Here is a 15,343-nt window from a genome sequence, read left to right as displayed (position 1 = left end):
TAATTAATCAAGGCTAAGCGGCAGGTACTACTCTACACAGTGCTAGGGAGACAAAGGCCAAATGAAACAGTCTTTACCCTCAAGGAGCTTACACTCTGCATTGGGAAATAACACGTATACAGAAGAAGAATCAAGGGATTCAAAGTCACTTTCAAGAAGGAAGACAGGAGATGAGAAACCATCAGCTAGAGGGAAAGGTCTTGTGCAGGAGGGGGATGAGCTGAACTTTGGAGAAGGGAAAGGGTTCTAATAGGCAGAGAACAGAAGATGGGAAGTCTCCCAGGCACAGGAGACAACCTGTGCCAAAGCATGGAAGATGGAAGATGGAGCAGGTCAGAAGGTTGAGCCGAACGAGAATGTGTGAGGGGGAATAATGAGGACTGTCTAGAAATGTAGGCCAGAGTGAGATGGTGAAGAAAAGACTTAAGAGACTAAATAGGGAAACCTGTACTGCATTCTAGAGGCAATAGGGAGTTACTGGAACTTCCTGAGCAGGACTGCATAGTACAACCTAAATCACAAATTCAAGATAATGGAAACCAACCAAAATTATTTCTCAAAAGCCATATTTGTATAAGAGTTCGATTGTCTTGCCATGTTTTATTGAAGTATCACTAAGGTTGAGAGGGCCTGACCACACTCCCCTGTAGACCCAATCTAATCTCCTTATTACAATATAATCAAAGGCAATGAAGACTGGAGTGGAACCCACTCCCTGAGAGGGCAGGTGGGTGGTAGGTGGGTGGGACAAAAGCTCTCCATGATTAGCCTTCTACCCCTGAATTTGACAAATCCTAGATCTTGGCCTGGGAACCTAAGGTTCTGCCAGCACAGCCCAAGCCCTGTTGTTTCCTTCTCAAGCAGAGACTCTGCCTACTCCAGGCTCAGCCTCGATATATGTGGGGAGGCTCATCACCAAAAGACTGGCTACCAAGAGATGCCCTAGCGTGACACTTCTTCATCAATGACACCAAGAAACAGCAAGGATTAGAAATAAATGCAGGAGTGTACAATCCTCTTGGAGCACCTAGGGAGTGGATGGACACACACACCCTAGACCCCAACACTGCACCATGGCCCATACCTCTTTATCGTCTTCAGATTTCCTGTCTCCTCTTCTTCCTCTTCTTTTTCAGATTTCTCCAACTCCTTCTGTTCCTCTTTCGGTTCTTCTACTTTAAGCTGTTTTGTCAGGCGGGCTATCAACTGGGATTTTAATCCTTTAGAAACTAAGAGCCTCGGCTTTCTAATTCTTTACGGAGGTCATTTACCTAAATGAGCATATATTAAGCATATAAATTAACACAATCTAAAAGCATAAAATCAAAGTATGGAACCAACTCAATAAAGGTCTAGAGTTTAGTAAAAACAGAAACAAAAACAAAACAAAAAAACCAAGCAACTAAACAGTGAAACAAGTGAATAAAATCATAGTCTTAACTTACTTAAAATAAAACTGATTAACTGGAACTCAATTATCTGAAATCAATTGATTTTTTAAAAAAACACACTAGTATTCTCACTTTTGAAATGGTGGTGGGAGACCAGTGATTTCACTGGTGAGGAAACACTGTAGGTCAGCACGGGTTTCTGAAGCCTATTCGGACTTGCTCAGGGACACACAGCCAGTTCTCTATCCACTACCAATGCTGTCTTCCATTTTATAAGAAATAAGTCCCAAGGGATGAGATTAAACTCCTGTTCTTCAAAGTTCCTCATTCCGTTTATGCGTTGAAGCTGCTCACACCCACAAGGCATTTCTCCGGGACCTATTTGTGCTATTTTTTAATTCTTCAGAGATTGGTGTATTCCATATCTTGCTGCCAAGTACAATATGGGCCTTAAGATGAACTGTAGTTTCCATGGGAAGAATGGAATCCTTAAGAGGAGCTCTGCAATTTCCTCAAGGTAAATTCAGCCTGTTTTCCTGCTATTCAATTTGATGAGACCCAGTCATTGTCTATCTGTTTCATCTGTCATAACTTATGGACAAATGGGGAACTTCAAAGAAGAGGTAAAAGAATGGGATCAAAGCAATGTGTGAGGAAGGGCAGATGGGCTGGTTCCATGGTACCCTTTTGAAGTCAAAAGAAAGTGAGGCCTCCAGCAGGCTGGGTGTACCCTGGGTAGCACATTTATGGACATGGACAAGAGGGGTCTAGCTCTACATAGTTGTAGAGAGCTTCCAAGTGAATAAGGTCAGAGATCCACTGGAGAAATGAGTGATGGTTTTTTTTTTTTAAAGAATCGTATTTAGTCCCTTCTGTAAACTAAAAGACCTGATGGGTGAAGATGATGAAGCAAGGAAGCTGCAGAATTATAATGGGACATGTAACAAAATGGGAAGAAGCCCTGGCTCTTTTCCCCCTAAACCTGCTCTTCGAAATCTTGATGGCAGCACCATTCATCCACAATCAATGCTCCTGTGAGCCATCTATGGCTACCCCCTCCTCAACTTGCTTGCACAGCATGTACTCAATATCTTCACTGTCTCTAAATACCGCCTCCCCTCCTCCCCCTTTCACTGCCACCACCTTTATTACCGTCTCCCTATGGATTGTAAGAAGAGTTCCAGCTCTAGACTCACCATCGCATCATCCATACCTTAGAGGAAGCACTTTCACTTTTCATCTCTACAAGTCGTGCCATGAAGCCTCAGTCATCCACTCCATTTAGACCTGGCTCCAGTCACCCTTCTTCACTTCCTCCAAACCTTCACCCTCCCTAATCAAATCAACTCTGTCGTTCACTCTGGTCTTTACTATCCCTGTACCTTTCCAAGCCAAAATCCTCATTCCTGGCCTGCACTTCTCAATGAGTGGGCGGCTCTCCCTATCTGAACACAAGCTCCTTAGGATATGGGACTGTCTTTGCTTGTTGTTATTTGTAGTCCAAGCAAGTAAACACACACGTCCATTCATTCATGTTCCAACTCACTTTGCACACCACTGTTAATATTCCTTAATGTTTATTCCAATACTTTTTTTCCTCCTATGACTGTGCCAATCCTTGTCAAAGACCAGGAGTGGCCTTTGATATGAAGTAATACACTTCTTTCCTCAAATTTATGGCCCTCTCTAAGTCAACTCTATTCATATACTCTAAGCTATAACCAAACCTGGACCTTTGCCCTTCAAACAGGTTCCACTATAGTATACTTTTTGGTCCTATGCTCATGGATCCTTCCAGATCCAGCTCTCAAGGAAGCTCATACTGATCACCTCAACCGAAATCAGCTCCCTCATCCAATCTTGTCTCACTCCTGGATCCCTCTTATTGCATGACCATGTTCTAAATCTGTATTATATTTATTTACCTGTGTATGTTTCTTACCAGGACTAAGAATTTTTTATCTTTCTATCTCATCTCAGAAGCTAGCACATGGTGAACCCATTCATTAATAAATATTGGCTTGCTAAAAGACGCTTTATAGATACACTCTACTGAAATAAGATAGCCAAGGGGGCTATGACACTTAAGGAAAATTATAGAAAACAAAGATTAAAACAAAACAAAACAAAAAAAGGTTTGCTTAATTTTTCACTTAGCCAGTAATATAAACTAACCAGTACATCTCCTTCAAAGGCAAAGCGATGGTTTTTAGGTGTTGCTAATTTCTACTTACAGAGTGTGTCCAAAGTCTTGGTGTAGTAGTTTGAAGTTATTAGAGACTTAAAGTTAAGACTTTTGGGGCACCTTAGGTTTTTTAATTAAGAAGTTTGTAGTGTCAGTTCATTACTATGGCCACTAACTCGTTCAATGTTGGGGAGAAAGAGCCAGACCCCGAGGATTAGAGAAACCATGCCAGCTAACTAACAATTATCAAGATTTGCTCCTTTTTGTATTATTTCATTTTCATTTGGATGTTCTTTTGTTCCTATTTGTTCCTATGATCTGTGCAAAGGGCACTATATTATTTGCCTGGAAAGAAATGTAGGAAAAAAACCCTTAAAATGTTTAGGATCCAATAGAAATTTCAAGGGCAATTTACCTGCTGTTATCTAGGAGTTGGTCTGTTTGTTCTTCAAGACCAAAGGTATTCTCAAATAAACTAGAATGACTGAAGCCAATTTCAAATATAAAGGTACCTAACCCTTATCTCTTCTATTCTTCTGCATAAAACCTCATCTTTATGGGCCTCAATTTCATCATTAAGTAGAATGAGTGCACTGAATTACATGACCTAAGGTCCCTTCAAGCTCTAAAACAAAATCTGTTTCTATGAAGATATTTCAAATTTTAGCAAATTCCATAATCTCCCCAAAATGTAAACAGATCACAGAGATCACATTATCAAAATTTGTTTTCACTCTATCACGTCCAACTGCCTCTAATGTGCCAGGTGGTGCCTGAGTTAGTGCTCATTTTCCCCTTTGGTCGGGGTACAGCATTTGTCCTCTACAGCAGCTTTCTTTCCACAGCTCAAGACCAAGAGTGCCCAGTAGGACAAGTCTGATTGGGGCTGAGGCAGGAGGTGGTGATGGAAGCTAGCAAATGGGGAGTGGGAGATGCCAAAATCTCACTGCTGGAGTCCTTGGACTTTCTAAACAGATGGCCCTGCTCCTCTCATTGGAGTTTTCCTGATCCTTGGGCTTTTTACTTCTATTTCTGTTTGAATCTGGGAATACCTGAAGCTATGTATCTTCTGAAGAGGAGGTTATGATTTTCCCAGAACACAAGCTTATGACGTGGCAGCTTGGTTAGGGCCCATGCCCAGGAATAATATATTTTTTGAAATGGGCAGGGAGATTTAGAAAGAAAAATAAAGGTCTAACTTGAACATGACCATAATTTTGTTTTATATAGAAAATGTAAAGACAAATAAAATGATGAGCACATGATCGACTTTTGCTTAATTTGTGTTCAAAGTTACACCTTAAAGTGGTGTCTCTTTCTTTAGATCTTGAACTTGCCTGCCCATCTTACCTTTCTTAGATCCTAAGATCTTTGGGCAACCCCATTCTTTTCTTTGTATCTAACAGAATTTAGATTCTAACAAGAGACTATGATGAAATGGCTAATCAAGAGCATTTTCTAGTAAACCTCCCCCATGGCTTTCTTCCTAAGTGGCGTTCCATCCAGATATTATCTTATCAGTAAAGGCCCTTCAAGGCCTTGGGTGCCAAGATCCAAGCCAAGTCCCACCTTCAGAAAGTTACCTTCATTGTCTTTGGATCAAGTTTAGACCAATGGGTGGGTGTGGAGATTTCTTTCGCCTCACCGTCATCCTTCTCTTCTTCATCCTGACATACAAAGTTAAGAGTATAATTATTATTCTGAAGCCATGAAAAATATGAATTTACTCTTAAAATTCTGTTGCTGATCTGTGCAAGGTCACAAGTGTTTCAGATTGTCTTCTCCTAAAGTTATTGTTTAGGCAAGTCCACGTACACACATTCTACCACTTTAACTGACCACAAAGACACCCATCAGCCAATCAAAGCCAGATCTGTGAAACACAAAAGGGTGATAAATTACAACACAAAAGGATATCAGGGATGCACAGACACTGATGGTCTCCACTAACCACACAGTGTGTGATCTTGCCCCAATTTTCAAGCCACCCAAAGTTAATCTCGATTTAGTCAGACCTTTAAAATGTACCAAAGACGTTGCCACATAGCCTGAAATTTCAAAGTTCTCAGACTTGTGGTTGTCCAATTTCAAATATCCATGATTAGAACTGATGACCGTGAAAAAGAAAATTTTTTATAATTTTAGAAAATGGCAAAATGTTTAAAATGGCTTAATACTGAATCTCGCTCAACAACTGGTCCCAGATTCCAGCAACTAGACCTATGATGAAAACAAAGCTTTGTGCAATTGAAGCACAATTTACTTTCCTCTGTGGTCTCAGCATAATTGACGAATTGGTATTGGTATTGGTTTTGGGTTTTTAGAGAGGACGGAGCGTACAACTACTCTGCTGAAAGCTGGATTGCCAGTCGCTGTTACCAGTTATGTTCCTCCGTGTGTGTTTATCGTGTAGCATGTGATATGCATTTGTGCCTGTGTTCCTGTGCCTGTGAGAAGCGGAAATAGAAAAAGGGATTAGCGTTCAGTGCCTGTTCTCCATCAGCCTCCTTGCGTTCACCCTGTAGCTTCTCGGCCAGCTGCTGCTTGTATCCTCGGGAGAGGGTTTCCCACTCTGAGCGGGTGGGAAGGCAATGCCAAACATCCGGGAAAAATAAAACCACTGTCTCCACATGAGCTGGAACCGTACGCCCCTTGTGGGTCTCCTCAGGGCGATGGTAGCGAATCTCTGCAAAACGGTACCTGTTGCAAGGGAAGAAGCATGTTGGAAAAAAAATTCTAAAATACACTTTAAAGACCCTAGTTCACTTGTAGCACATCAAGTAAAGAACTTTTGCTGCCAGAACCTCAGGCTGGTCTAAAGAAAAAAAAATTACAGAAGCCATAGTTGCTCTTTGGTGCGCTTGTCCAACTTGGCTCCCTTCCATGGAGTGGAGCAGGCTCACGGACAGTGGTGAGGCCCCGGGCCTGCGTGCTCGATTAGTCACCGACACTCCTGGGCACCTTCGGAGAAGGCGCGCAAATCGAGTGTGGGAAGTGAGAGCTTTTTCAAATTAGGTCTGAACAATAGTACAAGACGCACAAGACAAATTAGCCTCAAGAGAAAATATGGCTGGGCAGTGAGTCAGCAACTACAGCGTTTACTTTATGACAAAAGAATTATAATGAAAGAAGTTCTCTCTTGTCGGTCTTCTCCAGCTACGCATGAAATGAAAAACATTTCCAACATACATTCCCTGCAGAAGTACAGCGTAACAAAACACAGTTCAGTTTGCAATTCATCATGATTAGTCCTGAACACTTTTGGCACCAAACAAGTTTTTGCTACAAATGGGGCTTTCCTTTGAGTAGTTTACCTGCATCACCAAAGCTCGCTGAATGAATGAGATGGGGGGGAAAAAGGCTGGTTGACAGACACATCTAAATAAGCTATTAGCACATTTCTAGTCATGCCAGTCATATGGAGAAGATTGGTACTTACCATTGAGTGCACACACTTAAATCAATGCCTGTCAGAGCCTTACAACAACGAATAGCAGTCTTTATCAACACAGAGGGATCTTTCTCTGGGTCTGGTCCATCCAGTGAAGGAGACCAGTGGCCTCCAATAGCCATGGCCTCATCCTTGCCTTTCATGCCCACTAAAAACTAAGTCAAAGACAAAGAACGGATTAAATGTTTTGTTACATTGCTTGTGTTCCAAATGTCAGATGATGCAAGTGCCTGAAAAGGAAACGTGCACACACCCCCTTCACAAAATCCACTTCACTATCCCTCGTGGGTCTACAGGCCAAGGAAGAGCTCAGTACATCATGTTCCACACTGTATTTCAGCAATGGAATAGGATTTTACTCATCACAACTCTTCTTTGAAAAAAATCTCATATCAGATTTATTCTCAATTATAAACTCAAGGTACAACTTTAATGATGTGAAAATACATTCCATTTCATCACCACTGTTAACATGCCGCACACAACTCTATGTACCAACACCTTCACATTCTACAAACAACATGATGATGCCAAGTATGCTATGTAAACTCTGGAAACACCCAAAATTAAAACCTGGTTTTTCCCTTTTACATATGGGAAATTGTAATTAAACAAAAACAAAACCCTCGTCAATGGATAGCCATTTTACCTTAACAAGTCTAGCAGGATGTTGGAATCCATCTCGAAGTTCTTGTGGATCTTCAGCAAGAGCGCATGATTTGTGATATAAATCTTCCATACTAGGGCTAGCCATCAGCATTACCTATTACATAGTCAAATAATTCAATCCTGTCAAAATAGTCTAAAGTGGTAAGAAAGAAAATGAAAGTGGCAAAACTACATACACCCTCAACTTTTAGATATGCAAATTAGTATCTGAACTCCAATATACAAAGGCACCCCCCACAGCATGAGCTACCACAATGGTAGTGAATCATAAATACCTTACATTTGTATCGATTTCATCTTTTTTCGAGGGATGCTATTAATAGTGTTTTGCAAATATTACAAAGCCATGTGCAGTAACCAGTGTCCCAACTGCTCCCCCTGACGACCATTGGCCAAGAGGTGGGCGCCCTCAAGTTTCATTTCTGGGGCCCTGAAGGCAGAGACCCAGCAGCGCCTTTCTTTCTTCTAGGCGCGTCATGATGTCATAACTGATAGCATTTCTTTCATCTTCAGATTTCTCCAAACTATGTAAGGGACAAGCATTTGCCTCCCCAATTTGAGAGTAGAAGAATGAAGGGCAAAGAGAGGCTACTTAAAAACCATCATCTCTTTCTTTCTGATCCAAATAACTGTCCAAGTCCCCAGTGGAATACAAACCTTGGCACTATACAAGTGATCGGCATCAGGCGGGTCAAGAATAGCCACATTTTTCTCCAAAGGATCTACCTCTCTGTGCATGACATAGAAGTTACAGTAGTTTCCCAGTTGGAATGGTCTTGACAAAGGAAAAGCATCAACCCACATAAACTGAGCATCAAAGAAGTCACTAGGGATGTATAGATTCTGATAACGACGTCTTAGTTCCATCATGTCACAACTAGGGCTGCAAAACAGAAACAAAGGATGAATAAAGTAGCAAGGTGAGTATGGACATGGTGTAGAGTCACACAATACTGGAGAACAAATGCCAACCTCAACACAGTTAAATCCACATGGTTACTGACACAGTAACAGATTGAAATAATGCTTTTAAGTTTAGTAATAGTTACACCTTCTAAAAGGAGAGGAGAAAAAGCACTTTCTAGAAGGGGAGAAGTTGGATGTACTGAGAAATAACCTGCTGTAAAAAAAAAAGAATCACCAATTTTGACAAGTTACTTGCTACCTCAGCAATCCCTCCACTGCGTTCTTCGCCTGGAAGCCTACAGTGCATAAGGGAAGTTCCTTTTGAAACCAAAGCCATTAAATAAGGTCCTTCTCCCTCCATCCTAGTTGGAGATACTAAGAATTGTATCAGAACTGGTCTGAGAAAAAAGCTATTTTCTGTATTGCAATCTTCGAAAGGAGATGAGCAAAGTGAATAAGAAAAGTACGCAGTTCCTGAGCTCCTCAATCAGATTATTACATAATCAAATTCAACCTTTAGTCTGCAGTGAATTCTCAAAAAAAATTAGATACTTTCATATTCAAGTAATTAAGTACAACAATCTATTCCAAAGTAAAATATCCATACCTTAGCTCCCCTAATCAACCAGAAATCAATGAACGGTGAATATATATGATGACACTAAGTAGAAGAGGTATATATAGTTATACAAGGCTTATTAATTTACCAAATTTATCTTCAAAGTAGGCTATATTTGAAAAAAGTTTCAAAGGGTGAGAAAGTATTGCCTACCCCCTATACCAGCAGAACTCTATAAGTGCCCATATCAGTACCACAGATTTAGGAAAGTACAGAACTCTACTGGGAAATACTATTTGTCCAAACTTGCAGCAAGAAAAAAAAAAAGGAATCTGACATTAAGCACAGGGGACTATCACAGGATGGCAAAGACAAGTATAAATGTAGAAATGCATCTTGCGGTGAAGAAAAAATGTAGAACTAAGGTCAAGAGTAATAAATGTGAAGAAACAGATATTCATGAATGGGGTCATCTATATCTCAGGGCTTCTTAAACTTTTTCCATTTGAGATGTCTTCACCTGAGAAACTTTTACCTAACCCCAGGTATGTATAATTTTTAACTGTTGCCAAATTTTTCATGATCCCCATATGGGGTTGGGGCCCACAGTTTAAGAAGCTAGGATCTGCCTGGAAGGAAAGCTATGGCAAATCAGGACAACATACTAAAAAACAGAGACGCCATCTTTCTAACAAAGGTTCATGTAGCCAAAGCGATAATTTTTCCAATAGCAATGCATGGCTGTGAGAGCTAGACTATAAGGAAAGTTGAAAGCCACAGAACTGATGCTTTCAAATTGTGGTGCTAGAAGACTTTTTTTTTGTGGGTCAACTGAGGTTAAGTGACTGGCCCAGGGTCACACAACTAGTGGGTGTCAAGTGTCTGAGACTGGATTTGAACTCAGGTCCTCCTGACTCCACTGTGCCACCTAGCTGCCCCTAGAGAAGACTTTTGATAGTCCCTTGAACAGCAAGGAGATTGTGAACTTGAACAGACTTTGAAAGATACAGGGGGGATAAAAGGGCCTGGTGTGCAATGGTCCATGGGGTCAAAAAGAGTCAGACATGACTGAACAACAACAAAAAAGTAGGGATAATAAAAACCTGCCTTCCAGGTTGGTTTAAAAAAAAAAAAGAAGCAGCAGGTAGGATCTGTTTAAGGCCTATCAAGGCCTTTTGTTTTCGCACCAATCATTGACCAGTAAAAATCCTATCTTACAACAAAAATTAGTTCAGCAAAAACAACAGCCCCTGGTGCTGTGCTCATAATCCCCACCCTGCTACAGAGAAGAGTTCCTCATGAAAACTAAGAGTTTACCAATCAATGACTAACATTACTGCAGAGGGCTCAGGCTGCCCATCTCCTCTAACAGAGATGGGGCAGATACACTCAGGGTGCAGAGTAAGAAATAGCTGTTTTTGTCACCACAATTTTTTTTCCTCTCTTTTTCAATGGAAGGGTGTGTGGAGGGAAGGAGGTAGGAGAGTAAGTAAGAAGGTGTATTTTTACATGGATACACTTGCACAAAATAATGAAGAACAAAATGAGCAGAACCAAAAAAACGTATACTATAACAGTAATATTGCTTTAAGAACAACTCTGTGAATAAGTCATTTTGACTATTGTAAGTATTTAAATTAACTACAAAGTACTTATGAAGATGTATCCTGAGAAAGAACTAATAAATGAAAGTATGTTTAGAATGATATTACATACATTCATATAAGTGTGCATACATATTTGTGTCTAATGGTAGCCATCTCTAGGGTGCAGGTAGAGGGAAGAAAAAACAAGGAAAAACTATGTAACTTTATATGTAAAAGAGCAGCAAGTTTTACATGACAGATTTGCAGTTTCATATGCTAGTATCTTTTTAAAAAAATTATACTGTTATGGAAATGCTTGTTTTATTTCATAATCTAAAAATAAACATTTAAAAAGTGAAAAAAAATGGATTTTTGTTAATTAAAAAAAACGGAATTCAACTGCTTTTCACTGTTGCTTTTGTTTATCTTAGTCACTGTCTATACAGTTCTCCTGGTTCTGCTTATTTCACTACATCAGCTCATATAAGTCTTTTTATATTTCTCTGAATGCTTCAGATATTTTGTTTCTTACAAAGCACACTAAGTAAATGCTTACTGGAATTTATATGCCACCAGTTATTTAGACTTTTTTTTTTTGGTGCTGGGTAATAAGGGTTAAGTGATTTGCTCAGGGTCACACAGCTAGTAAGTGTCAAGTGAGACTGGATTTGAAAGCAGGCCCTTCTGAATCCAGGGCCGGTGCTTTATCCACTGCGCCACCTAGCTGCCCCCCTAGTAAGCTTTTAACAGCCAAAGCCTCTCTCCTCCTCTCCTGTGAGGCTCCTGCCCATCAGGCCCAGGCCTTACTGAGCTCTGCATCACAAAGCCCTATACAACAAAGGCTCTCACCTTAAGAAACAGACTTTTACACAGGAGCATCGGATCAGGAAAATCAATACCACTATTTTCTGAATCAACTGCACATTGTCCAGTGATGTGCAGTGTTTAGAAGGTGGCAAATGCAGAAGTAACAGGGTTACATCATACCATCAATCCTTCAACAAATTCTAATAGTGCTGTACTCTATACAACCAAATTAAATTTAAAAACAATCTTAGCATGCAAAAGTCTGGCCAATTATGGTAATAGGGTCTGTTATAATAAAGATTCTTAATAGCTCAATATTGAAAAGACCAATAAAGGAAGGACCTACCAATCAAGTGAAAACTTTGAGAACTGAACAGTGTAACGAGGAACCACACGCCGGGGCCTTCGAGGTGATCGTTCCCTCTCTCTTCGGGGAGATCTCTCCCTGGAACGCTTTCTCTGAGGTGATCTTTCCCGAGATCTACGTCTCTCTCGTTCCCTTTCACGACTTAAAGGAAAGTTTAGTAAAAATTACTTTTGTTTCTGGCATGAGAGAACAAATCTTTAAAGATAAACATTTTAACAGGTCAAAAGAAGCAACAACCAAGAGTCCCTGCCACGGTTCCTGAGACACCGTACCTTCTGTCATCTTTTCTGTTAGGAACTGGGTCCCCTCTGTCATTTCTCCCTGAAAATCTGGACGGTGGATCTAACCTTCGTGCTGGTTGTGGCTGTGAAACTATACGGACAGGGGGCTGTAACAAACCAGCTTAAAGAGATACAGACACACTTTAGGATATATTTTTACAAATGACAAAACCATCACCTAGCTCAATTTTCTATATAGTTACCTACATATATACAGAATAATTATGAATTGTTAAATGGGTAAAAAGAAAGGCATCATCAACATAATAATTCAGTGTTAAACACTAAATATTTTCTGGATGATAGTCTTCATAGATTGGTGAAGAACCGAAAACCATAAAAATAGCCATTAAAAACCTATTTTGAGCCCAAAACACATACTATTCAAATAAGAAATGCTTTTGTTACAATGCAGACATTTATAAACTTGAACTGTGGATATAGGGAATTCAACTCTTGCACCTCAACTAAATAAAATCACAAAAACAAAGACAATCCCTCTTCATAGACCAGAGAGATTTCAAATTTTTCTTTTTTCCAATTAATAGCACAGGCCAAACAGTACCAGGCAAAATTTACTGGCCTTGAAATATTTGTACTATGTGTTCAGGGCTAAAAGAACCTTATTCATATTATTGAAAGAAGAGATGAATGTATCTAACATTTGAAAACCCTAATTATAAGTTGGTTTTACAATCATTAGTTCTCGACCACAGTGGAACTATGAGAAGGAGGAATCAAGAGTATCAAATTTTTGCAATTTCAAGATATGAAGTGATGAGCATGGAAAAGCAGGAATCTTAGTCAGGGTTTGGCAAAAAGCATTCAATTCCAGCCTTGCTGGTGGTTCAAGATACATGGGAAACTTGCCAGTCCTGACCAGGGCCATGCTTTTTTGAAACTAGTCTATGATGGATATAGTAAATTACAGACTAATGCATATACTGTTAACTTCAATTATATCTCTCTAGTGTCTAGGCTGTAGTGAAAAAGCAAGTCAACACCAATCTTGCAAAAACACTCATATGACAAATTAGTGCTAGGGTCACATGCAGTCTTTCATTAAGAACACAAGTTAGAGGGAGTGGGTGGCTTGTATGGAATGTTAGCTTATCATCAGAACTCCCTTAAAATATGAGCACAAGGAAACCCCAATTTACCCTCAAATAGGAATGGCCCAAGGACTCAACTATCTGGGTGAGAGAGAAACATCTCAGCCTCCCTTTCCAGAGCACCCGCCTGCTCAGTGCAACATGGACACACTGCCTTCTTGGCTGGGGTAGCAGACTATCTTCTAGAGATTAGGACTGAGGCTCTGGACTGAAATTTGGTACCCATTTCCCCATTAAAACATTAAGAAAAACCAAACTATAATTCAGCTATATTATGGAGTCCACGTATACCTAGAGACCAAGTGGGAACCATCACCATAAAATATTGTCTCTATAGGAAAATAGGTTGCAAGTTTTTGGTATACCTCAAATAGAAAAATTTTAATATGGAAAAAAACTGTCCAAAGCTTTGGGAAATTTAAGTAATAATTATCACATTGCATTTAAGGGGCAATTCATTAATTAAGCACAACTCTAGAACTAATTCAGAAGCTGGAATGATAAAAAGTGGTGCTATAGCTAGCTTCAAAAGGTACACTAGAGCTTACTGTTTAAACATTTTGTCTTTGTCTATCTAAATGTTACGTCACAGAAAAGCAGTGGCTTTTCTCTCAAAGGTAAATAGTAAGCACAACTACATACCTTAAATCACACTCAGAAAGTACAGGTGGATACAATCTCATTTAAATCAGCACAAAATAGTAGGCAAACGCTTAAATAAGGAAATGTCATTTCATGAGTCCGTTAGGAAAGGCAAATCAATATAAGCCATGGTTTGCACTATGAAATCATTTCTGATGAAGAAGTGGTGAGTTGTGAAGCCTGGCTGGGATTTACTGAGGAGTAGAAGAAATTTAAGGAAAAAAGAGTGTCTTTTCAGTTCCTCTGCTTGAGTCGGTTCAAAGCAAACACAAACGTTCCCTGTCCTTTTACAATGAGCTGCACGTTTCTGGTGCTGGCTCTTTAAATAATGCATTACTAGTTTGAACCATTCCCAAAGGAGACAGATCTCTTTAACATGATACCTTTCTGTTGCGGCTGCTGTAATAAAGGCTGCGGCTGAGTCTGAAGCAAAGGTGTAATTGATGCTGCTGAAATCTGGGCTTGCAACAGTGACTGTGGTTGAGGCTGAGCCTGAACACCAAACGCAGTAGGCTGGGCAAGTGGCTGGAGCACAGCCGGGGGCGTCTTCAGTAAAGGCTGGGTCTGAGACTGATTCTAGAAAAAAACGAAAAGAAACCCTCAGGAGCTGAAGATATCTGTTACGGCATCCCAACTGTCCTTTTGCAGTCCATCTGCACACATACCTGATTTGGCAGGGTCTGAATTCTTTGTGCATTCCATTTGAAAGGCATGCTGGGGTTGTAGGTGGCTTCCACCAACACTCTGTCCCCTACTTGCGGGGTTTTCCCCTTGACAGCGCTGCAAACAAAAAGCAAACTGAGACCTCCAACTAGAAAGCCATTCCCTAGAAGCAGATCCAAGTGCTTGAAGGCAGGCTATTATCTACTATTGGACTGGTGATGTCATTAGCATAGGGCACTCCTGATGAGGAAACTCCCTCTCTCAATGCTGAGGGGTACAAGTTCCACACCAGAGTCCTGAGGAGCAGCCTGGGTTCTATACATCCCCTCTAAAACACTACACTGACATTTAAAGAATGCAGAAGACTAATGTCAAATGTCGAAGGTGACTATGGGGAAAGAAACAGCAATAGCTCTGATTTTTACTCCTACAACGATCCTCATTGTATTGCTCTGGGGCATCCTCTTTTCCAGTTCATCCCCCCAATATTTGTGTCTCTGCTCTTAAAAGAGATGAGAACAGAATGAGGGCTGGAGGGGTTGTGGTGAGGCTGACTGCAAACCAACCAAAGGACACAAAAATGAAGTTCTCTCCCTGGCTTTTCACATTAAAATATTGATTACATGTGATCACCCATCATAAAAGTGAATACATTAGTATTCTCAAACTCACAAAGTGAGTCTGAATTGACCAATTTGTACCTGTTCTGAGGTCACAAATCAGT

At 40.3% G+C, this 15,343-nt stretch overlaps 1 protein-coding gene and 1 non-coding gene across 2 annotated transcripts in view; both read right to left on the bottom strand.

The window, feature by feature from the left end:
* The window catches only part of CCAR1 (cell division cycle and apoptosis regulator 1), a 51,224-nt gene that overhangs the window by 12,770 nt on the left and 23,111 nt on the right, over positions 1 to 15,343 (bottom strand). Inside the window, 12 exon segments of the mRNA XM_043984102.1 lie at positions 1,085 to 1,113; positions 1,116 to 1,233; positions 1,236 to 1,271; positions 5,160 to 5,243; positions 6,066 to 6,276; positions 7,016 to 7,182; positions 7,677 to 7,790; positions 8,354 to 8,579; positions 11,901 to 12,062; positions 12,194 to 12,323; positions 14,340 to 14,532; positions 14,622 to 14,736. Of these exon segments, the coding sequence (XP_043840037.1) occupies positions 1,085 to 1,113; positions 1,116 to 1,233; positions 1,236 to 1,271; positions 5,160 to 5,243; positions 6,066 to 6,276; positions 7,016 to 7,182; positions 7,677 to 7,790; positions 8,354 to 8,579; positions 11,901 to 12,062; positions 12,194 to 12,323; positions 14,340 to 14,532; positions 14,622 to 14,736 (1,585 nt within the window).
* Positions 7,333 to 7,398, bottom strand: LOC122745117. Its single transcript, XR_006355404.1, has one exon. It is a non-coding gene; the product is annotated as a small nucleolar RNA SNORD98 (small nucleolar RNA).

This window comes from Dromiciops gliroides, chromosome 2 (assembly GCF_019393635.1).
Source record: "Dromiciops gliroides isolate mDroGli1 chromosome 2, mDroGli1.pri, whole genome shotgun sequence".
NCBI classification, from domain to species: domain Eukaryota; kingdom Metazoa; phylum Chordata; class Mammalia; order Microbiotheria; family Microbiotheriidae; genus Dromiciops; species Dromiciops gliroides.
This window is presented reverse-complemented; position numbering and strand designations above follow the sequence as displayed.